Source organism: Pyxicephalus adspersus, chromosome 4 (assembly GCF_032062135.1).
Source record: "Pyxicephalus adspersus chromosome 4, UCB_Pads_2.0, whole genome shotgun sequence".
Taxonomy (NCBI): Eukaryota; Metazoa; Chordata; class Amphibia; order Anura; family Pyxicephalidae; genus Pyxicephalus; species Pyxicephalus adspersus.
In genome coordinates this window covers 147,053,418-147,076,932 of record NC_092861.1, presented here as the reverse complement: position 1 = coordinate 147,076,932, position 23,515 = coordinate 147,053,418, and the positions used below count along the sequence as shown (strand labels likewise).

At 40.8% G+C, this 23,515-nt stretch overlaps 1 protein-coding gene across 3 annotated transcripts in view; it reads left to right on the top strand.

Annotated features, from left to right (window-relative positions):
• The window catches only part of ENAH (ENAH actin regulator), a 52,612-nt gene that overhangs the window by 24,046 nt on the left and 5,051 nt on the right, over positions 1–23,515 (top strand). The window contains exons 3-6 of one of the 3 annotated variants that reach the window (XM_072409919.1): positions 4,597–4,774; positions 12,820–12,904; positions 19,167–19,534; positions 22,270–22,380. In XM_072409919.1, coding sequence (XP_072266020.1) covers positions 4,597–4,774; positions 12,820–12,904; positions 19,167–19,534; positions 22,270–22,380 — 742 coding nt within the window. Of the gene's footprint in view, positions 1–4,596; positions 4,775–12,819; positions 12,905–19,166; positions 19,535–21,591; positions 22,381–23,515 lie in introns of all 3 variants that reach the window. The other 2 variants (XM_072409918.1, XM_072409920.1) reach the window with 2 other exon arrangements.

Here is a 23,515-nt window from a genome sequence, read left to right as displayed (position 1 = left end):
TGTCTGAACCATATACGCTGAATTAATTTCTGTCAGTAGCAGGACAAGCACAAAAGTAATTGCTCACCCATGTGGATCTGTACTGTCCATGCCCGCTCGTACATGGAGAGAGTCATGGCTGTACATATTATAGATTTTTTTTTTTCTTTCTTCCTCCTCTGTTATCCCACATGTGTATATAATTGTTAGAGGGAAGGAGACTCTGCAGTATTAGTGTTTGTCACTCTAAATAGTGATTAAAGGTTTTCTTTAACATTGCAGTGCGGCTGTTGTGGTACAAGCAGGAATTAACCTTTAAAACGCAGAGAAAAAACCACAAGGATTATTTCCTGGAGATTAATTGCAGTTCCGCACAGGGAGCTCCTGTGGCTTCTTTCAGAAGTCTCCTATACTAATTGTATGTGCCAGCAGGAGCCTTTTTGTACAGTCAGGAAACCGGCAGAGTGGTCTGGGCCCCCTTTTATTGTGCGATAATAACAATGGAACATGAGACTTGTGCTGTATTCTATAGGTGCACTTTTGGGTCGGTGGGGAGTCATGCAACTATTCCACCATGCGTGTTTTATTTGTTTAAAAGACCATTCACACCCAATATTTGCATGCTGCTGGGAATTCCATTGGGTTTGTGACTTCTTGAGTTTTCTGTGGGGTGCATTTGCCACATCCTCTTGTGTCTTCGCTTGTGGCAAGGCTTCTGCTCAGCTGATGGTGTTGCACTTCTCCTGTAGGTTCTTCATATTGGATGAGAGCCTGGTGCATGCAATTCCAAAATCTTTGTTTAGTATTTGTTGTATCCATCCTTGCTGTATACAAATTTTCTTTACATTCTTTTATTCTTATGCAAATTGTATGTCTTATTCTGCCAGGAACAATACTGCAGACAGACAATGCCAATTGACAATTAGTGAAGTTGTCAGCCTGCTTTGTGCACTGTTGGGCTATATATTGGGTCTAAAGAAAACTAGAAAAGGGCAAAAATCCAAGAGGCACCGGGATCTTGATATTCAGTAGAAAAGAGAATCTAAACCCAAATTTAAAAAAAAAAACACTTACCTTAAATCCCGCAGAATCGGCCGGGAGGTTTCTTCGTTGGGGTCCCACGTCGTCCCAGTACCTGTCTTTGGCCCGGGGCAGAATAGGCACTGGGCGCTGATGTCTCCTCTCTTTTTCTGATTTCTTCTTCCTGCATCACCCGTGATATCATAGATGGGGGATAAAAAGATTGCCAATCTCACTGCGCATGCATGAGATCCCAATCTTTTCTACCATTAATGAAAGAAATAAAATTTTTACTTTAAATAAAACGATTGTCTACTCTTTTATGTAAGGTTAAAATTTTGAGTTTAGGTCTGCTTTTGAAATTTTTAAAGTTTACTGGCTCTGGTGAGGTAGCTTAAAGACTATTTAACTCATCCTTGACTCCCAGACAGAATTTAGGAATAAAACATTTGCTATACTGTTCTTTTTCATATTGGGAAGCTTTAGGTGGTAGCATTTCCTAGTTTCTATCCTTGCCAGAGTCCTGCTCACCCCTACCTTGCTGAAGAGGAAGGTGTGTATGCCCCTGAAACATGTTGACTGTATGGTTTTTAATTGGCCAATAAATGTGAATTTTGAATTATTACTTTGGTATCCTACCAGAAACAGCAACACATTCACTAATAATATTTCCTTAAGAAACCTGTATATAGCAAGGCTAAAATAAATTTTGCATATACTTTAAAATAGATTTAAAAACAAACGCTACAATCTCATACAAGCTTTTATTATGAGAATACCTGGTGAACTTCCCAGTCCTGCATTATTTTACGCATTCTAATGTTTAAAGAGCAGATGTATCCATTGACTGTATCTTGCCTACGTTGGATCACAACCTTGATTTGGTCAATCTGTTTGCTGCGTAGAAATATTTGGGTTATTGTTTGTTTTTCTATTTTTGGAATAAAAGGGCTGCATTCCTTCTTATGCAACAGGTGAGCCCCTTTGTTCTCCACGAACACCTGGGCTTGCTTGTGCTGCCTGTCAGTGTGTTTTATCAGATCAGCATGAACGAGTTACAGAAGCGCGGCCTGCTGGAAAAAAAAATGTAGGAATGGCACCTTCGAGCTGCCTTTTGTTATCGGTGACGGGAGGCGGCTATGTGTAACGTGTAGATATTGGCAGGCGCGTGTTTTGTCAGCTGTGTGAACGACGTGGTCAAGGTAAGTTCAAGGTTGGAAAAGCGAGGAGGGGAGCTGGCGCAGTTGCTAACTACAGCAGGCAAGCTGCATGAATGACCAAAGGGAATCTAATGCATCACCATGTCTGGTGTTAAAGGTAACTTGTCATGACGGTCTATACCTGGCATAGCCCAAGACTCCCATCCTGTTGGTTCTGGGATGATCCCAATGAAATGGAGCTGCAGTGGTGGTCCCAGAATGTAGCACTCCTTTGGCTGTGATTGATTAAAGCTGGCATGACATATTCCCTTTAAAAGACAAGTGAGCCATAGCAAAGGGGTGTCCCAAATCATTAGATTGCCAGATAGCAAGGACTGGATAAATGACTGAGGCCCTGAGCAGGTAGGTTGTGCTCCCTCCAGACATTTCAAGGCTTCATTTTCAGTTTTAACTGGTGTGTACCAGCAGGCCTCTGTGAAATGTTCATTATGGTGACATTATTCACGGTGACCGCTCACACTCTGGATAACATTTTGTTAATGTTTAAGAAACTTTGCTGATGAATGGTCACATTGGATGGCTTTTTAACCCCTCTAAATAAAGTTGAACAGACTTTTTTTTTATTAATAAAAAAAATACTTTACAAAGGTTGCAAAAAATAAATGTATCTTAATGTCAGGATATTGGCTTTTTGCAAAACTAAATAAACTAGGGAGAGCAGAAGTTGGGGGCCAATTTAGAGTATTTCATAATATATATATATATATATATATATATATATATATATATATATATATATATAATGTACTGATGACCTCATCAGTGAGCTGCTACTTCCTGTCCAATGACAGGCAGAGGCGGGTGAGTGACCAAGCTGTATTGCCTAACGGCAGTTGGAAAAGAGTCAGGTCAGCTGACTGGAGGGAAAGAAATGTAAATCTTTTAGCTTCCTACTACCTACTGGACAGTAGGGAGGAAAGAAAAAAGACAGGCTTTTGTACATATTTGTATGTTATTAAAGCGTTTGTTTCAGTTATTTTTTTGGAAAACAGGACATCAGCAGCACCACGGTGGCTCAGTGGTTAGCACTGTGGCCTCTGCAGCACTGGGTCCCAGGTTCGAATCTCGGCCAGGACACTAGCTGCGTGGAGTTTGCAGGTTCCCCCCGTGTCTCTGTACAGCGCTGCGTAATATGATGGCGCTATATAAATACTGTGTAATAAAAATAATAATCAATAAGGTAATGTTGCATTAAATGTGTATTACTTCATAGTTACATATTACATTACATATGAACTATATAAGTATAGAGGATAGCAGATAAATAATAAAACATACATGTGAACAAGTGTTAATCAAAGATCTACTAAATCATAGTTCATCAAAGAGTTGTACTAATCTAAGAAAATCTAAGTGTCTCTGAAAGTTACCCGACGCGTTTCGCCAAATCAATGTCTTCCTCAGTGGATCAAGAGACTTGAGTAGATATAAATAAAAATAAAGGTCAAAAGACTTAATGTGAGAGAAAGTAATCGCTGTAATGAGGTGAAAGATACCAAAGTAGATATGACGCTGGATCGTAGGATTGCAAATAAGGATATAGATGAAAATAATTTAGTGGCGATAAAGTCCTATTGGGTGTTACAGTCGTCCTTGAAATAGGCAAGCATATGACTCAACAGACCGTTGAGAGACAGATTAAGGATGTATCCAGAGTGGTTAAAGAAGTATGCTACTTGTTGAAAAATCCAATGAATTATAGAGTAATGTAGTAATTGCTATATGCGTCTATATCTGTAGAAGAGATAGACTATATGGATAGTGTGGGACGACCAGTCCTGAAGGGATGGTAATGATCACAGACTGGCACCTATGTCAGGAGAGCGTAAGCTTCAGAGGATACATCTATTCATAGATAGTGTGGTATAGAAAGTGAACAAAATCCTGTCGGCGGCCAGCCACTAGGGAAAAGCCCGTCTTTTTCTTCTTTCCTCCCTATTATCCATTACATATTTCAGGCTTGGCAAAAAAGAACCTTTCTTATGATATAGTGTGCAACGGATCTCTTCTTTTCCAGACCAGAGAACGGTCTGCCCACCCCACCCCATATTTTTTTTAATATTGAGCATTTATTGCTGTTGGTGTACTCATTGGGTGGGGGATTTCCTATTGCCTGTACAGGTCCTCTTTAAGCTAACATGATACAGGTTCTAATTACGGTGCTATTCACATGTTAAGCTGGCATTTACCGCTCCTGGTAAAGCCGTCACCATTGCTGTGTACAGACTCTCCTTAAGCTAACCTCATACAGATCCTCATTAAGCTGTCATTGTCATATTAAGACAGCATTATACAGTTCCTGGACTCATGTTAAGCTGCCATCATTGCTATGTAATAAGTTCTCACTCCCCATTCTCTCCTGTGTTCTCTACTGAAGGTGGTGATCAACTGTGCCATTCCTAAGGGGCTGAAGTACAACCAGGCGACTCAGACCTTCCACCAATGGCGGGATGCGCGGCAAGTTTACGGGCTCAATTTCGGGAGCAAAGAAGATGCCAATGTTTTTGCAAGTGCCATGATGCATGCCCTGGAGGTGTTGAACTCGCAGGAATCAGGTGAGTGACACTTGGCTTCTTATGATGAGTGGACTATTGAGAAGGAAATAGTGAGAAGTAGAAGATGGTTACAAAATTAAAGACAAGTCCAGACTTGGCTTTTGTTTGTATCTTAATCCTAATGCTTCTTTATGCTATTAATATAAGATGCAAATATCAAAACCAGTCTATAGTTCGTGTCTGACTTTTAAATATCCATTATTTACCCATGGCTAGCTTTAGCAAAATTGTAGTGTGCCCTGCAAGGTCATTGGTGGGCAGGGCTAGGTTGCAGCTAGGACATCTTTTTCTTTATACCACATTTAGCTGTTCAGTTTTAGGGCTTTCCCCATGGATCAGTTTACGAAAACTTGAGAATTCACTGAAAAGTGCATTCAGTGTTCAACCCACAATTGTTTTTAAGCCCGGTGGTAAGAAATTGTAGGTGGGTGGCAGCCCCAGTATTGTGACCCAACTCTTCAGTAACCACCTAAAAACAGCCGGGTGGTTACTGAAAAGTGCCGGGTGATGCGCCCAGCTGAAAGGGGCTGGGGAGAACACTGGGTGCATTGAACTTAAACCTGATCTCTTTCTGACCAACATTAAGTAGGTTTTGGGCTCTGCTTTTTCTTCCAAATTCAAGCCACTTGGAGCAAACCATAGCCACTGGCTCTTATTTAGAAGGGTGGCACCACTGAAGAGGGGAGAGCAACACTGAAAGCGTTGTCACCAGGAATGAGAATGCAAATTCTATCGGGGTTTTTTGTTTTGTTTTTTTGCATACTGCAAAGCTTTGTATTAAAACACCATAACACCCATCATATACAAATAACTTTTGGGTTTACTGACACATTAAACCCAGAGTTATGCCCCACTGTATATCTAGTTCCTGCACTGTTGCTGCTTTGTGTACTCTGCTCTGTGACTGCCAACACCGGGGAGGGGAGCTGGCTTTTGCCAGAGGAATGCATATTTACAAGACCTCTGCTGTCTCTCTTAACACACGCTTGGATGGAGACGGGCCATGGGCTGAAGCCAACAAGTCCCCTCTGTCCCTCTCTGCTCCTAGCAATCAACACATTAAAGAGTACCTGTCCCTGAGCTGTATTCTCGGTAGTGATATTAAAAGCCCTGCCTTTTGTTAGTAGAGATACCAGTTTGTAAACCTGCCTGGAAGGGTGTGTGCCATAGCTTGCCGCAACGTGTCTGGGAATCACATGATGACAGGAGCTGCTTAGGATTACTAAGATTTGGACTGGTTTTATAGGTTGTTTCTGCCCTTCCATGGTGAGCAGTCAAAGTGGCAAAGTGGATTTGTGAACAGACATACATAACATTATTTGCTATCCTGTTTTAAAAGTTCTTTATATATTGTATAGCTGGAAAGAGTAGGGACCTGTGTTGCTCAATGGACAAAATGCAGCATGCTTGAGGTGCTTCTGAGTTCATTCTGGAATCCGTGGAGGTGGATTTGGGCTGCTTCAAGCTGCTTTTGTATTCGTAGATTTGTTTGGGAGACAGAAAAATGTATAAAGTTAACTTAAGCCCATCAACACTGACCCCACCACCCCTTATGCTTATTGAAGCTTTGCACTGTCTGGCTGTTATCCCATGCTCCCCCTTATTTTATTTTTCCTCCTATTAATACAGCAAACCTGCCATAATCCAAATCCAGCCCCAGTCTGTTTGATGGCACCCCCACTGCCTAAAGCGTAACCCTTCTTTGATTTCTGCCCATTCTAGGTTCATTTTTGTTCAGATATCATCCCTGATCTAATGCGGACTCCTAGATGACACCAGCATGTAAAATCTAGTGCCTGTGCAGTGTTTGGCTGTGTCAACAAATGTCTGGCACAGATCTGTCCCTGCTGCAGCCTCTCACCTTGTGATTTGCTGCAAAGTTACAAATGTTACATTCTGATCACTGAGGCTAAAGAGACTGAGGAAATGCTTTCTCCTGCCCGCAATAGACCTTTAACATAATCTTCTTTTTAATAATGATCAGTGAAACTTTCTTAAAAAAATGTTTTTGCTGCTGATTAGAACATTTTAGGAATTTATAAGTTGAATTTTAAAGGTACTGAAAAGTACTGTGGCTGGTTATGATAGAGATCCTATTTTTATTATATGCGGCTCAGGAAATTATGGAATCTACCTTCTGAGACATCACTTCCCCCCACTGTTGCTGTATATTAAATAACAAGTCAGGAATTTCTCCATGCAGATTTGTAAAAGTTCAATTTAACATTCTTGTGTAAATCAGGAATGGATTTTGTTAGTGTTTTTCTGCCAGCAATGGATGTGTATGTGTCTATGCACTCTGTAAAGTTCTGCATGATCTCCCAGCATTCTGGAAAGATGGAAATCATTCATTTTCACAAACCAAATTGAATGAGCTCTGCAACAGTTGTGTAAATCTCACTTTGGCATGTGAAGTTTAAACTTTGAGAATCATTACAGTAACTGGGATAGATGGTGTTCTCCAGCTTATGCAGTGAGGGGATTTAAGGACAAGATGAAAGAGGGGGAAATGCTAACAGTAGTAGTTTGATAATTGTATCCAGGTTTGTGCAACCAACATAGAAGGGCCATTTACTATTCACATACTGCCCTCTGGTGGCCAATTCCGGGGCTGACTGCTGAGCAGATTGTATTTGGTTTATTTTATCCTCTTCTCATATTACAGCTGCTACACAAAATATTTCTTAGGATTTTATGTTCTTAAAAATGGAAATGCTTAAATTAAACTGTAACCAGTATGGAAAATAGATTATTTTAGTCCTAATTAAAGTGGAACACCCAAGGGGATATTGTGTATATCTCAGGGAAACCCACAAAATTTACTTTCAAGAGTTACCTTAGGGGCATTTCTTTCATTTTGATTTTTGTAGACTTATGAATCCTGTCAGCTTAATTATATGCAACATTTATTTCATTTTGGATGCAGAGAGTTAGTGTCAATTTTTTGCCCATACGTGCCACTGTTTGGAAACTTCGAGAGAGAGCCAGGAAATGTAGGGATTTCTTCCCCACAGAACAACAGATAAATACATAGGAAGTACCCAGATACTCTGATAAGGTATTTGAGTTATCAGGAGTTCCTCAAAACAAAGGAGACAGACATGATTGATCGGTTAGATTTGTTGCGTGTCTGGACATTGCAATAGGGAAGATGTTGATTGGAACAATTTTCACCTTTCGGAATAGTTCTTCACTGAACTTGCAGCATCTCAGAAACTGCCGTCCTTCCGGAGCATTCTCACACTGCAATCTCTAGAGTCTCATGCAGTAGATTTGGAGAGCGGCTGTTGCTCAGAACATCTTGTTAAAGCAGAACTTCACTTTCTGTGCAAGGTAAAAGATAATCACTGATACACAGTATTTTAGATCCGAAGAAGAAGGTGATCTCTGAACACATGGCACACGGCACCTTGAAGGGTTATAGCAGCAAAAGACCATGACTGCTTCCTGCACAGCGATGATCAGGGTTTGTGTCCACGGAGGGAATTGGCTCACATCAGCACAATGACTGAAAACCGTAAACACATCGGGTTCAATTCATACAGCTTTAACACCTGGATCAGGATCTTATTTTAGTTTTTTAGCCACGTGACTTTAAATCTCAGCTGACCATTCTAAACTTGGGTTCTTCAAGATGTTGCTGGTTCTTTGAACTGTGGCCGGTCCAGCTTCCATTTGATGATGTCTGCATTGTTCTGGGGTCAACACTGCTTGGTGCAACCAGCTACATGGCTCTAATGATGTTCAGGAGGCATTCTTTTCATCCACTGGCTTGATTTTACCTCATCCCCCCCACCACATTTTTCCCATTGTTCCTCAAAAAATTGTTCCTATTCATTTGAATGGGAGAGGTTGAGCCTTTTGCTGCTGTATTTTGCATCAGCTAGTGTCCCTGTCCCTGTCCCTGTCCCTGTGAGCACTGTAAAGAAACCTATTACTAGGCATTGTTTTTGGGGGTTTTTTGATAGGAAAGTGAAGGGGGGGGGGGGAAGCAAGATCATGAGATAAGCTCATCTGTCACTTTGCTCTTTCCTTCACTCCTACTTCTTCTCTCCACATGAACTAATAGGCCCCTTATGCTGCTTCTACCTCTCCTACTCTGAGCTTTGCAGTACAGAGACTGATCCCAAGTCCGATTTATCTACTTGCATTTACAATCAAAAACAATAATGAATTATTTATTAGGAATACTCAGCAGCATCTATTTGTGTTTGCGTTCCTCCTTTCCTCCTGTGTCACTGTCTGTATCTGTCTGTCATTTGAAACCCCCACTTAATGTACAGTGCTGCATATTATGTTGGCGCTATAAAAATACACTATAAAAAAGTTTAGTATTGTTGTATGCAACATAATACAAATACAGTACAAAACATCAGACATCAGTATTAATGGATAATAATTAATACATTAGTATTGACTGACATACTTTTTACAGCAAATTACATTTTTTTAATTTTATTTACATAGTTACATAGTAATTCAAGTTGGAAAAAAAGTTCATCAAGTTCAACCACTAGGGAAATAAACATATCGCAGATCCTAGATTTAAAAGTAGATTTCTTGTTTGTGACAACCCATCAAGCAAAATTAAAAACCCTGGGGACATACGTGAAGGGAAAATTCAATTCTTCCCTACTCAGCTTTGCTAAGAGTTTAACACCCTTTATGCTCACCATTTTAAAGGTTTCATATATTTTATATAAATCTTCTTGCATAAGTTTTATTCCAGCTCATAAATGCTTCTTATTTTAACAATTGCCATTATCGATTTGTTTTGCTTAAATGGGTGTAAGCAAATTCTATTTTGACCCATCCGGCAGCTGAGCGGACCTGGGCCTATGCTGACTGTACCGTAAGGCTCTCTCCCTTTTTAATGGATCTGTCTGAAGGACATTGCCGGCCCTCTGAGCTGGAGGTTAATGAATCAATAATTGCCAACTCTGTGTAATGCTTGGTAATATGCTGAAATGCCTTCCTGCTCGGCGAGGCCAGTATTTACATTAGCCTCTCTTAGATGGCGGAGGGGATAGAAGCCTTATGGATATAGAAGCATCAATAATTCATGCGATTCGGGGAAAGTGCATACCGCAATCTCACTTCAGTCTCAACATTGAGTAAACAGCAAGGAGAAGCAGTGGAGAAGTCACCGGCATACCCAGCACAGTCTGTCGCCATGCTCCAGTCTGCAGTTTAGTAGAAAGACATCGCTGGAATCATGGTCTTGTTCCTGCAATCAGAGGCCGGCCGTGAAATGTCACCGCAGTCTTCCCAGGATGGCATGTGGAAGTATTTGTGTTGTCACAAACGGGATAACGCGCATATTTTTGCTTGTGAGTACTGAACTTCACTACGTCTAAATAGTTCGTGTTAGAAGCGGGGTAGCAATTAGAAAGGAGGATTACCACCACACCCACCTGGTTCCTGTGATTTATTCCTGTATTGGGGTAGCATTAATCGAATCGGGATTTCTGATTGGGCCCAATTGATTATTTATCGGATTGGGCCCTAGTGTTTCGTCTATTGCATTATAACAAGTGTGGCTCATAATGAGCATCATGTACCCACACCTATGACAACCATTTTAATGGTAGTAAGGATGTAGCTAGCACTCTTACCTTGCAGCACTAAGATCCTAATTTCAAGTCATGGCCAGGACTCTATATGCGTGGAGGTCGTATGTCCTTTCAGGGTTTGCATGGGTTTACAGTCACTTCAGTTTCCTACCACATTTCAAATCATCCCCTCTTTCACCAAGTTGCCCTTCGTTAATGTTAAGGGCATATAATTATGGCTATGCAAGGGATATTCGATTGTGAGCTCCTACGAGAGGCAGTTGGTCACATGGTTTTTCTACTCCAAAATTTGCTGTGCTATATGATCAATATTGGTGTTAGGCCAAGGTGATCAAGTTGGGTGATTAAAAAAAAGAAAAAAATATACAATAAGTTAAAAAGTAAAAAGATTGACAAGAAGTTCCAAATTTCTAAGTGGTAATAAAAACTTGAATGTCACTAATTACATATAACCAGCCATGGAGTTAACTGCCGAGCAATGTTAAGCAGTTCTGAATGATTGCTTTTCCCAGAATTTGCAGACCTATCTGATCATAGTGATCATTCTTTCTGATGGAAAAATCAGATTGGACAGGCAATCAATCTCCCAGCTGTATAGATTTTATATGCAAATTGGTCATCAGTTAACATCTGATACACTATAAACAAAATAGGATCAAACAACATGACTTAAATTTTATACTCTGCTAGATTCTGATGGTCAACAATGGGCGTTGGGTCGTGCGTCCGTCATTTTCTTACCGGTTGTTGTTTAGTGCAGGTCCAAAAAGTTGGGACCTTCTAGTCATGGGATGAACCATAGGTCAGGTGGGAGCCCTCCTATTGGATTTCCATCATTGGTCCTAAACTAGAATTATGCTTGGGCAGCTGTTGAATTCACATATAATAAGTTGATCCAATTGGAAGTGAAAATCGGCCTTATGTTCACGTAGATGCATGTGAAGTAATGTGTCCGTGTAACTTTTCTGGGTATTAGCCTTCACATTACAGGGGTTCTACCCCTTCACATTTTTTACCTTGTTCCCAGCCCTCCAGATCACGTTTCCAAAATTATCCTAAAACCTTAGTCTATACAGCTGGCAGATCGATTGCCTGTCCAATTTGATTATTCCACTGTCAACTCAATGTCCATCTGCTTTGTATGGGAAGCTTCATTCTTCCCATCTTGTACACGAAGCCTTATGGCCCTCCTGGCAGATAAAGTCCCCGGAAAAGAAATGTTTTGTATACGGATGTAATGCAGCTGGTTGAATACTGAATGTGCTGCAGACCACAAAATGACTCTTGATGTATCTAAAGCTAGAAAGTACTTGTTTGGAACAGTGTTGGGTTAGAAGCTCAGTCAGTTAGTGCTTCCTATTCCCCTGTTGTGTGAATAACATTATCTTGATTTGTCCTGGTGGACTTTGGTACTGGGATTGTAGAAGCTCTTTCACACATCCGGTGAATTATTTGGCTGTTCTTTGCAGTGGTTTTCTGTGTACCTGGGAGCGGCAAACTGCTTTGCAACTAACCAGATTTGCACACAATTGTGGCTGCGAATCTTTAAAAAGCAACCACATGGCCTAAAGCAACTTGATGCATTTTGGGAGCCACACTGCATTGTGGCACAGCAGTATGCAAAAATAGTTCCTTTTCACTTTATTGGGAGGATGGTTGAGTTCACGGGCGAAAACTGCATCTCACTGCCGTGCTGAATCGTCTCCTAAGTGAGAGGGTAATCCAAAAATTGAGTCGACCCCACAACAGGAAGGAAAAGGACATTTTGCATATTACTTGCTGATGTGATAACTGCCTTAGAGGGGTTTTACAAGTACCTCATATTGTAGACTCTCCCTCATTTCCTGTTGGACCTTCAAGAAGAGAAAGTCACTCTAATGGAACATGAATAGGAAAACCAAACAAGAATTTGACCATTCCCAGCTCTATACAAAAAAAAAAAGTTTGGGCAAATTTTGCAACCAAAGTCACTGAAACTGAATGTAAGGGATAAGCCAATATTGTCCAAATTTCTCTCCTTTTCTATCCCTATTGTTTTTATTAGGTGATTGACCTTGCTGTTTTTATTTTGTAGTTGGTTTTAGCCTTAAACCACACCCCCCCCCACCCCAAACATACCACCCACATACCTTCCTTCAGACTTGTGTCCGGTTGTTATTATTGGCTGTTGGTGCCCAGTAGCTGTCTGGGATGAACTCACATGTCCAAGTTTAGCTTCATTGTATATAAATTCCTAAATGCCTGCCTCAATGGCCACCATGCTGCTTATTTGTGACTGTTGAATCGGACCAAAAACAGTGGGAATTTTTAGGTACAACCTTTTATAAAGTTGAAATAGCAAAGACTTATTTTATTTAAATACAATACTTTAAAACATCAAAATGTGACCATAAATGACATTGTGAGTTGTGACTGTTTCAGTGCAGTGGTGAATATCAACCATTTCTAACATTAATATTATCTCTTTTCTAGGTCCAACGTTGTCTCGTCAGAATTCCCATATACCGCAGCAAGTACAGAATGGCCCCTCGCAGGAAGAGCTGGAGATACAGAGAAGGTAGGGAGACGTTATTATAACTCTTGCAGTTTATATTCACAAAAGGATTTTCAGTTCAGGGCTTTGAAAATTCTGGAGTTACAACACTGATCCATTAACATGGATGCCTAGGCAAAAATAAAAGGGACAGGAGTTCTGTAGTCCTTATAGGTAGGTTGAATCATACAACATGGGAATATATGTATGTGTGCAGAATGGTGGTGGCCAACCTTCTTTGTGTTGGTAACTCAATCTTTCATAAAACCAAAAAGCAGTCTCCTTAATCCAGTCATAGTTGGGAGAATTGAGTTTTATGTGCTGTATATGGGGCAATTGTGGACCTCGGAAGTTGCCACTTGTTTTGGAATATTCTATGAAAGTCATTAATTCTATTTCTGGAGTTGTGGAACTGAGTTTTGGTTATGACCTGGTTCTGGAGTTGTCAATAAGTCTTTAATATTTACGGCCAGTCAACTTCGCTGCTCTTGGAGAAAAGTTGGGCGTTATTTGTATGGAAGGTGACACAAATGAGGATTAGGTCATACCAGAGTTTTCTATGCTTCAGACACCCTGTATCCTGGAGATTTGTACTTTGCACAATGGTTCCCTTTTTAAGAAACAGTTTCTCCATAAAATTCTGTTGATATACTTATCAATAAAATCGTCTGTTTTGTTCTAAAACTTTTTCCTCATGGCCAGAATTTGGTTTGGCAATAATTTATGCTCTGGTATCTCTTCTGAGGGGTTGGACCAGGCAGTTTATAAACACCCACTTAACACACATACACACATTGAGCCTTGGGTGCCCGTGACCCTGTACAACTTTTGCTAGTTCTATTTCCTTGGACCACATTTATTAGTTACAAACCACAGCCTACTGGGGTCACCACCCAACCTCTGACCCAGTCATCTGGCCTTTGTAAAAGCCCCTTAGAAGATTTCATTCTAGAGCTGACTATTCTGTGCCATTAGGTGCCATTTTTATGGAGATTTTTAATGTTAGTTCATCTGTTGATGTCAATGTTTTGGCTGATGGGTTTCATTTCTTGCCATCTCCAAAAACCTGCTACTGGACTCCATATTTCATCCCATGGTTACATAGTAAATCAGGTTAAAAAAAAACCTTAAGTTTATGAAGTTCAACCACTAGGGAAATAAAACATATCCTAGATATAAACACCCCATGGACATAATTGATCCAGAGGAAGGCAAAAAAACACTGGAACAATTTTTTCCAACAATAGGAAAAAAATTCTTCCTGATTTCATGAGGCAATCGGATGTTCCCTGTATCAACGTCTCTGTCATCCTTACTTTAAAGCTTTAATCTCCAGTTATATTCTGTGCTTCTAGAAATCATCCAGCTTTTTCTTAAAGCAATCTATAGTAGTTGCTAAAACTACCCGAGGGAGCCGATCCCACATTTTCACACCTTACAGTGAAGAATCCCTTCCTTATCTGGAGATTAGACATAATGAATGCCCCCTTGTGCTTTGTAATGATCTTAAAGTGAACAATTGGGAAGAGAGTTCCCTTTATGGACCATGTATGTATTTATACAGGGTGATCATAATCCCCCTTATGTCTCCATAAGGGAGAGTAGGTTGTGTTGTTGGTGTGTTACTACCTATAAATCACTGTAGGTATATTGGAACTTTCGTAGTATTATAAATGGTGCAAAAAATGTATTCAGTTTTGATACTGAAACTCATCAGGACATTGTTGGCAAAATGTGTTTTGAAGGTGTCTATTGTTTGTGGTAGATCACAACAAGTGTACTGTAATACATTAAAATATCAGTCAGTTGATCTAATCTCTCCCCATAGCTGAGCTCCTCCATTCCTTGTGTTAGTTTAGTTGCCTTTCTCTGCACTCCCTCCAATTCCACAATATCCTTTTTGTGAACTGGACTCTCAAATGTTGTCCTTCTAGATTCCACGCCACAATCTGACTTTTGTTTAGCAGGTCACGCTGGTATTTGTAGTTCACTGACCTACCACAGGCTGCCCATGACTACTCTTCATCATCCTGTATGGATAATATCTTCAGATTCCCAGTTTCTCATTCTTCTCTCAGAGCACAGTCTCTTTGAAGAATATCTTTGAAGCTTTACGTGTGTTTTTGAAGCAGATCTTTGTGTAGGTGATTGTATTTATAGAGCGCATACAGTCATGGATATTTATAGAATCTCTGAGGCAATGGCCTGGCAGCCTTCAGGCTTTCTCGAGCCGTACATCGCAACTCCTAATCCACATGGAAGTTTTTCCAAACTGGATTTTATGTTCTCGATGTATTTCTCTCCGATTAAGCAATAAGGACACAGTAGGACAAATGTGTTTACACAACACAGTCCACCATCAGCAGCATTAAAAGCAAAAGTATTGACTGAGCTGTAGAAACTCACTAGAATTATTTACTGAAGCTATTCAGCAAATGGAGGGTTTTATTTATTTATTTTTATGTAGGACATTGCAAGTAATTTGTAACCCTCTAGCACAGGGATGGGCAATCTTTTTTAGTTAGGGGCCACAAGCTGAAAAATAAATTTGCCAAGAAGGGCCAGGTCGATGGTGGAGTGGGCGGGGTTATGCCATCATGACATGACACCCCTGGACTTGATGTCATGATGGCATAACCCCACCCACTCTCCCATCGCGCATCTGAGCTTGCGATGGGAGAGTGGGTGGGTTGTGTCACTGCACAAAACCCGCCCACTCTCCCATCGCAGGCTCAGATCCGAGGATGTTTTCCGCGGCTCTGGCCGATGCACCCTCCCCTGGCGGGGTCCTTCTCGTGACCTTGCTCGGGGTGGCACAGGCCAGAGCCACGGAACACCCAAAGGGCCAGAGAAACATGCCCATTGGGCTGAGGTTTGCCCATGCCCGATCTAGCAGAACATAGGCAAAAAATTATTATTGTTAGCCAGTATTTATATAGTGCCAACATAGTACATAGTGTAAGCCAATAGTCCTGTAATAGCTTGCACTCAAAGGAGCTCACAATCTAATGTCCCTAGCATAGTCATATGTCTAACAGTCTAAGGACAATTTTGGGGGGAAGCCAGTTAACCTAACTGTATGTTTTTGCAATGTGGGAGGAAATCCGAGTACCTGGAGGAAACCCACACAAACACGGGGAGAACCTGCAAACCCCATGCGGATAGTGTCCTGGCTGAGATTTGAACCTGTGATCCAGGGCTGCAAAGGCCTTAGTGCTAACCACTGAGCCATTGTGCTGCTCAAGCTTCACAACAAACCACAAAAAGCATGGACAAGACATCTTTGATCATCAAGTTATCTGTATATACTAGCACAGCCCCAACCTGTGTATTTTGCCCATGTTACACTAAAAGAATCCTACATTTTTGAGCATGAAACTTAATATACCAGCAGCTAGGTTGTAGTTAAAAAACCGCACACTTGTTAGATTGTTCCTTTGACTTCCACTTAAACACAGCTGCCAGCAATCGCTACCATTTAAATTTCTCTGTAAACACAAGTGCCAGCAACTGCTGTCATTCAAATCTCCATCCATTTGACGTCTCATGTTAGGAAATGAATGGAATGTGTTTACAGTTGGGACTATACATCCAGTAATGTCCTATTAAATTCCGTCGGTAACTTTGTCCACATGACTTCATCCCGCCACGAGCCAATGGCTGCATTCTGTGTAAGAGGCAGTACAGCTGGCTGTGAACTGGAGCTCATATTAAGAATGACACGAGGATGACTCAGACTTGAAGAGGGTCTCACGGTGTCACCAAGGCTTGGATACACTATTAATAGTTGGGAAGTCACTGCGAAGGCTTACACCGCTTATAAAGAGAACAGGAGCACCACAAGGCAAGGTTTCCAGGGAATCTCCAAAGAATGAAGCCTTACGGGTATTACATTGTCCTCCAGCAGGGAAATGGGCCAAAAGTAGATCGACTTTTGCTGTAAGTACAACTAGATGACCAAGATTCTAAAATTGTTGTTGCCTTTTTAGCCAACAAATGTGTATCTGGTCAGAAGTTGAATGTTATGACTTTATTATTTTCCAGTCCTTTGCTATTGCCCAATATTGCTATATGCCCAAGCCAGCCGGATAGTTTCAGCATTATATCACAATCATTCTACATGATCATGTGGTGGTCAAACACAAAACCTTCTTTCCACAGCCTTCCCTTTATGGGCGCCTTGAAAAGTGTGGTATATTTAGGCGTGATGAACAGATCAGGAGTGGCCTTAGAAGACCCATTTTGCTGACCACAGCTGGTGTCCCATAATGGATCTAAAATACAATATGGAAACTAGAATAAAGGAGTTGTCCAAAGCATCCAAGGATGTAGTTACTATAGGCATCTTAATTTCTGCTATTTACTATGGTTCATTCTGAACTTTGTTCTTGCAGTTATGTAGAATTATCACTTGAGATGTTCTTTTGTGTGAATGCATATATAGTTTGCATTTTGTTTAGAGTAATTTACTGCACTAAAATGGTTAATATTGAAGTGTTATGAGTCCCTCAACATGGCATCAAAAGACCTGAATAATTATTATACCTGTATAAAGTATGGTCTAGCACCTATTCTGACCCTGTGCATGGAAGAATGCTTTCCCTGGGGTTGGTTTTTCCTCAGGCCTGATTGGGTTAGATTAAAAATTCTAGGCTTTGTATGCAGTATCCTAAGAGCATGCAATCTAATGTGCAGGTAGAAAGTGGATCTTTTCTTAGGTAAAGGATGAGACCTTTGCTTTTTGTGAACTCTCCTCTGGAAGAGGCACACAAAGGTACATGATATATGCTACTGCAGATTAAAGGTTCATAGGGTATTACATTTTCAGTTGCACTTGTGGAATGTGGTGCCAAAACTGTTTACCTTTAAGCTCTATGTGGTTTTGGTATAGAGATAAAATTCAAGTTGCCCTATTGAGTGCGGTGAAAAACCACAACCATATAAAATGTATTAAAGCTGTCATTGTATTGCCCAGTATCCATCAATGTCTAATATGGTAGATATCCCTGTACGTAAAGTTGACTGGAAATGGCCATGTTAAGTCTTTGGGGCATTAAAATCCTCCTCTGTGCACTCACTTTGGTTGTGTAGAAAATGCACCTATAAGGATAAATAGGATCTACAACATGCAATGACAAGTACTAGAGTACAGCTAATGTTATAAATAAAAGCTTATATTACAGTGGTGTTGCCATCATATCCTTCTGAATTGTATTTTTATTCTGTCACCAAACCAAATAGGAAAACTTTTTTTTACTCTGCGAGGTAGAAAGGATATCCATATCATAGGGTCTGGTTTCTGTATGGTGTTTTTGTGTGTCATTGGTCAATTAGAACTTATGATGTGGGTACAGGCAAAATGTGTCCTTGATAAGAGGATATTGGTATTGATGACCTAATAGTACCTAATAAACCAAAGCTTTTATTTTATCATTTTAGAAAGAGGTTAGCATTTATTCTGGGTGTTCAGAGACTTCACTGCTTCTGGTATATTTGAGGACGATTCAGCAGCTACAGAAGTCAGTGATAACTTGTTTTATAGTTCATCTGCTGCTTACTAAAATATATAAATACCTAAATACCCATAGTATGGCCACAGGTATGCTTTAAATTTGAAGGCAGCAAAATGTTAACATTGTTTGAGACATCACTGCTTTAGGGTTCCATGGCTGGCAGTCTTATTCAGTGTGGTCATCATTATTAGGTTTGTATCGCTGCCCTTTTATTGTTCGACATTAAATACATTGATTTTTTTTTTAATTAAAACAATACTGCTGCCACAGAGCCTGCCTAAAATTTGTGGGTAAGGAAAGGTTATTTGCGATAATTCCTAAAGCAAGCCTATGTCCAAAGAAACTGCAAAACTCCCAGCAGCTGCCCCTGCAAACATTGTACAAGCCTGGTAAGGTAACTGAGATATAAGGGAGCTGATTCTTGCAACAGTAACAAACTAAAGGGGAAAAATAGAATGGCCGACATGTTCTAGAGATTTTGGGCTTATTTTGGCTTATGTATTTTTGGGTTATGTGTGCAGTTTATACTGCCCTTGTACAGGGCACAATCTTGCAACCAATTCTCCTTGGATTTTGCCCATTTGTTGTCTTGAAATGTTAACCTCTGATACCATGATGCCTGTGCTGCTCAAACACATCCTCCTGTTCACTGCAACAAAAATAACTGATTAGTTTTCTGCTAAAATATTAATGCAGGTTGAGCTAAGCATTTAACTGGTAACCATAGAGACATTTCTCCCTTTAACACTTCTTCTCCTCTGCTTTCTTTACAGGCAGCTGCAGGAGCAGCAGCGTCAAAAGGAGCTGGAACGTGAGCGTCAGGAACGTGAACGTATGGAACGAGAGCGTCTGGAGCGCGAGAGGTTGGAGAGGGAGAGGCAGGAACGAGAGCGGCTCGAAAGGGAGCGGCTGGAGCGCGAACGCCTCGAGCGTGAGCGACTCGAGCGTGAGCGCTTAGAACAAGATCAACTGGAACGGGAAAGAGAGCGCGAGAGACAAGAGAGGGAGCGCCAAGAGCAGCTAGAGAGAGAGCTGCAGGAGCAAGAGAGGCTGGAGCAAGAGAGACAAGAAAGAGAGCTGCAGGAACAGCTGGAGAAGGAGCAGCTGCAATGGGACCGTGAGAGAAGGGTATCCAATGCTGGTAAGAGACTGCCCATGTGCACACACGTAGACATACACAGGAGATCTGCAACACTCTTTACACCCATTTCTTTCACTCATAGCATATTAAGCATCAGACACCCATACAGCTCATTAATTACTGCTAGCAGATATCCGAGAATGCAGAAATGCCAAGTGAAAGGGTTTTTTTTTTTTTTTTTAGCTCTTAAAGGCTCTGGTTGCAAAATCTGTTCTGTATTCCTTGGTTTGCCAATATGGCACTATTCAGGCTAGTGCCACACTGACACAGAACAGGTAAAAGACTTAATAGGAAATCAGAAAAAAAGTGTGCTTTTATCAAGGTTTAAAATTAGGCTAAATTCCCATTAGATAGTAAAATGTGACAACAGATGCCAGGGAACCTCATCCCATAAAAGCCAACAAAGGCATTAGTCTGCAAAGGGCATCAAAACTTGTCCTGTTAAAAAACCTTTACGAAGACGGAGCGGGCAAATTGAGCAAAGTAAACGTCCAGGTACATGCTTTGAGCCTTGCTTGTTGACTCTAATAAAGCGGTAGTAATTTTTAAAGCCATTAATTGCAAAAGTTGAACCTAAACTATTCACTAAAGCAAAAAAGGTAGTTTTAGTCACATAACACCAGTGCCAAAGTAAAATGCTCCAGTAAAGCAAGTCGGGGCAACTATTAGGTGCTCGATATTGCTAGGGTTTGTAGTGTAATGTTGGTCTGAATATCTCACAGGTGGGCATGTAAACAAAGCAGACTTCAGACAAGCTGTAGATGGAAGCAACCATTCTCTATGATTAAAAACTCTAAATATGCAGTTTGACAAATACAAGATGTGTTGCATTTTAGAGGGGCACTGGAAGACACTATATTTACAAAACCCACCAGGCTTTACAGTGCTTTCATTTGAACACAAGGGCAGCACACAATACATATGCCTGGGGATGTTGGGAAACCAAGGGCAGCTGGTTTGTTCAGAGGTGTTCATGAGTTAATGAATCCCTGGCAGAATTTGTAAAATGTGAACCATATTCTGACTTGAAAAACAATATATATGTAATAGTAATGGAAGATAATAGAATATTAAAAAGGTTTTTATACCCCTAGTTGTATTTTGATTTCTTATATTAAAGTAAAGCTGCCCTTTATTCTTGTCCAAAAAGCTTTTAGATTATGTAAATTATTTGGTTGTCTACTGTTTACTGCATTTAAGATTCCCCTAAACTGACCCAATGATGTTGATGTCATGAGATTATGATACACATTTTAGAACCTTCACTTTTTCTGAGTGCAGCCTCTAAAGCAATGATTCTCAATCAGGGTTTCCTCAGGGGTTGCTAGGGGTTCCTTGAGCAATGAGCAGTTTGCACTTCTCAGGTGAGTTTAAGGGACACCATTTAGCTTTTTGGCTATCTGTAAGGGTGACATTCCTCCCAATGGCCACCATTCTAGACCTGAAAGTTAGTTTAAGGGTTCCCCCATTTTAAAAAGGTTGAGAAACACTGCTCCTCTGGCATCAGAGATCCACTTCCATTCTTCACAGTATGCTCTTCTTCATAGACCTTGTTGAGAATCTCCAAACAAAGTATTTATAGTTGTCACCATAAAGTTAAATTTTGACCTCATTACTCTACAAGATTTTGTTCTAGAAGTTAGAATGCCTTGCAGGGTTTTTGGCATTTTTTAAGTTGTTTTTTAAATTTGGAAAAGCAATTTTTTTTTACCATTTTATAAATTCTGCGAGGGGATATAAACCTATGAGCACAAATGTATAATAAATTCCCATACAAAAAAAGCGCATATAGGAGATCTGAACACCCACCTTATAGTAGTCTGTATCTAGATAATCATTTTTACCAGTTGTTCTCCATTTGTACTGTTGATTTGTGTCAGGTTGGTAGTAAACTTTCAAGCAATAACTTCTTTTTCTAATCTTATACTAACCGTAGTTCTCATTTAATCTTTTCCTTTGAATGCTGGTTTGGTTGCTTCATTAGCTCCTTTTTTCTCTTTTTTTTCTTCTTTATTTGTCTTGTCTGTTGCTGCTTTTGTGCACAAAATCCACCCCAGACTCATCTTTCGACAACTCATATAACACTGCGCATCTCGATTACTCTAGCTCTCAGTCTCACTCCGCATCCCCCATCTCTTACGCTAAAGCCATCTCTGTCCCAGTGTCATCCATATGCACAGACTCCATCGGCGACTATGTCATTGTCACTTCTCAATCCATCAGTTCAACACCACCTACCCCTCCCCTGCGCCACTCTGCCTCACGATTTGCCACATCGCTGGGCTCTGCCTTCCATCCTGTCCTTCCACATTACGCCACTGTCCCACGGCCTATTAATAAAATTTCACGGCCGCCATCCCCTGTAAGCCAAGCGCCACCTCCACCACCCCCACCTCCCCCTCCAGTTAAGCCCATAACGTGGTCTGCTTCTAACTTTGCTCCACTTCCTCCCTCTCCGCCAGTTATGATCAGCAGTCCACCTGGCAAAGCCACAGGCCCTAGGGCTGTACATCTAGTGTCTGCCGCTCAGCTAGCCCTCCTATCCTCCACTCCTAATGGGCACACTGATACCCCTTCCTATGATGCATCATCTACTTCTGCCCTACCTCCTCCTCCACCACCACCTCCATCCTTTGCTCCATTCTCACTGTCCTCATCTCAAGCTGTCACTTGTTCTCCGAGCGCTTCTGTTGTCTCAGCATGCCAGCCAAGTGTTCTCCCTTCTCCCTCTGCAGCTTCCCCTGCCTCTGTCGAGAACTCTTTACTCTCTGTGCTGGGAGACACCTATGCTTCTCAGCCAGACTTGACCACCTCCTCTCAACCGACTGACCCTGCGGCCCATCCGGGTAAGGCTTTCTGTCACTGCCATTAACTGACTAACCGGCACATGCCATCCTTAAGCTTGTGTTAAGAAAAGGTTGGTCTGACCATAACCTGGCTGTGTAGTCCTAGGAACATGTTGCCATTCTGATGTTTTACATGTGTTTTATTTCCTTGTGATCTAAAGGAGTGGTGCGCAGCCTTTGTTTTTAAGATGATGCCCCAATTGTCTGTGTTACTCTTTAAGTTTTCAAACTTTTTGGTCTTACAAAATGTGGGTCTGTTTAAAACAGAATGTAATAAAAATAGCTCAAAAAAAAGAAAAAAGAAACGAAGAAAAGAAAAAGGTGATTTTTGGGGGTCCTACTCTTTTTGGTGTCCACCTGATCTAAATAATGGGTCTGGATCTGCCCTATTAGTAATTAATAAACACCATGAAACCCATGCATGATCCATGATGACCCTACAGTACATTGGCACTAGGAGAACAAGAATAATTGTGCATGGGCATTTGGGCATCTGAAAACAAAGGTACAGCGGGCCTATAAAAGGAATGCAGTGGTTGGTTTTCTTGCCCCCAAATAGGAGTGCGCTAAGATTTGGCTTGTGCAGGGATGCTTGGATCGTCCAGAATAAGATGTAATAATCCTTGGGATGGTCCAACATACCTTTTGGTGCCATCTTAACTTGTCCACCAAGGTTTTAGGCCAACTAAGTAATTAAATATATTTTGTAAAGTTTTTTTTTTTGCATTGCACCATCAGACACTGAAAAGAAAAGTAGAAAGTGGAACTAAACCTTCCTATCTTCTGAGGATGATAACTGATTTGACCTTCATTTATATCTGCAGTTGCAGTGGTTCCACACATGTAGCCAACTACAAGATCTGACATAATTACCTGCAATGTTCCATGCATTGTGCATGCACCAGTAAGCATAATATAATGAAAAACAATGCAGAAAAGGACATTGGTGTATTTACAGATTGAACAATATTTAAAGCCTCAGCTTTGTGAAAATTTGTGGGTTTATTTGTAGTTTAAATGCAGCTTTTAGGTGGATATCTCGCAGCTAAAACCAATGGATGCCAGCTGTTGTAGCCCTAATTGCTTTTAGGCATGGGGACATTTCATGCAGTGTGATAGCGCACACCTGTAGTAT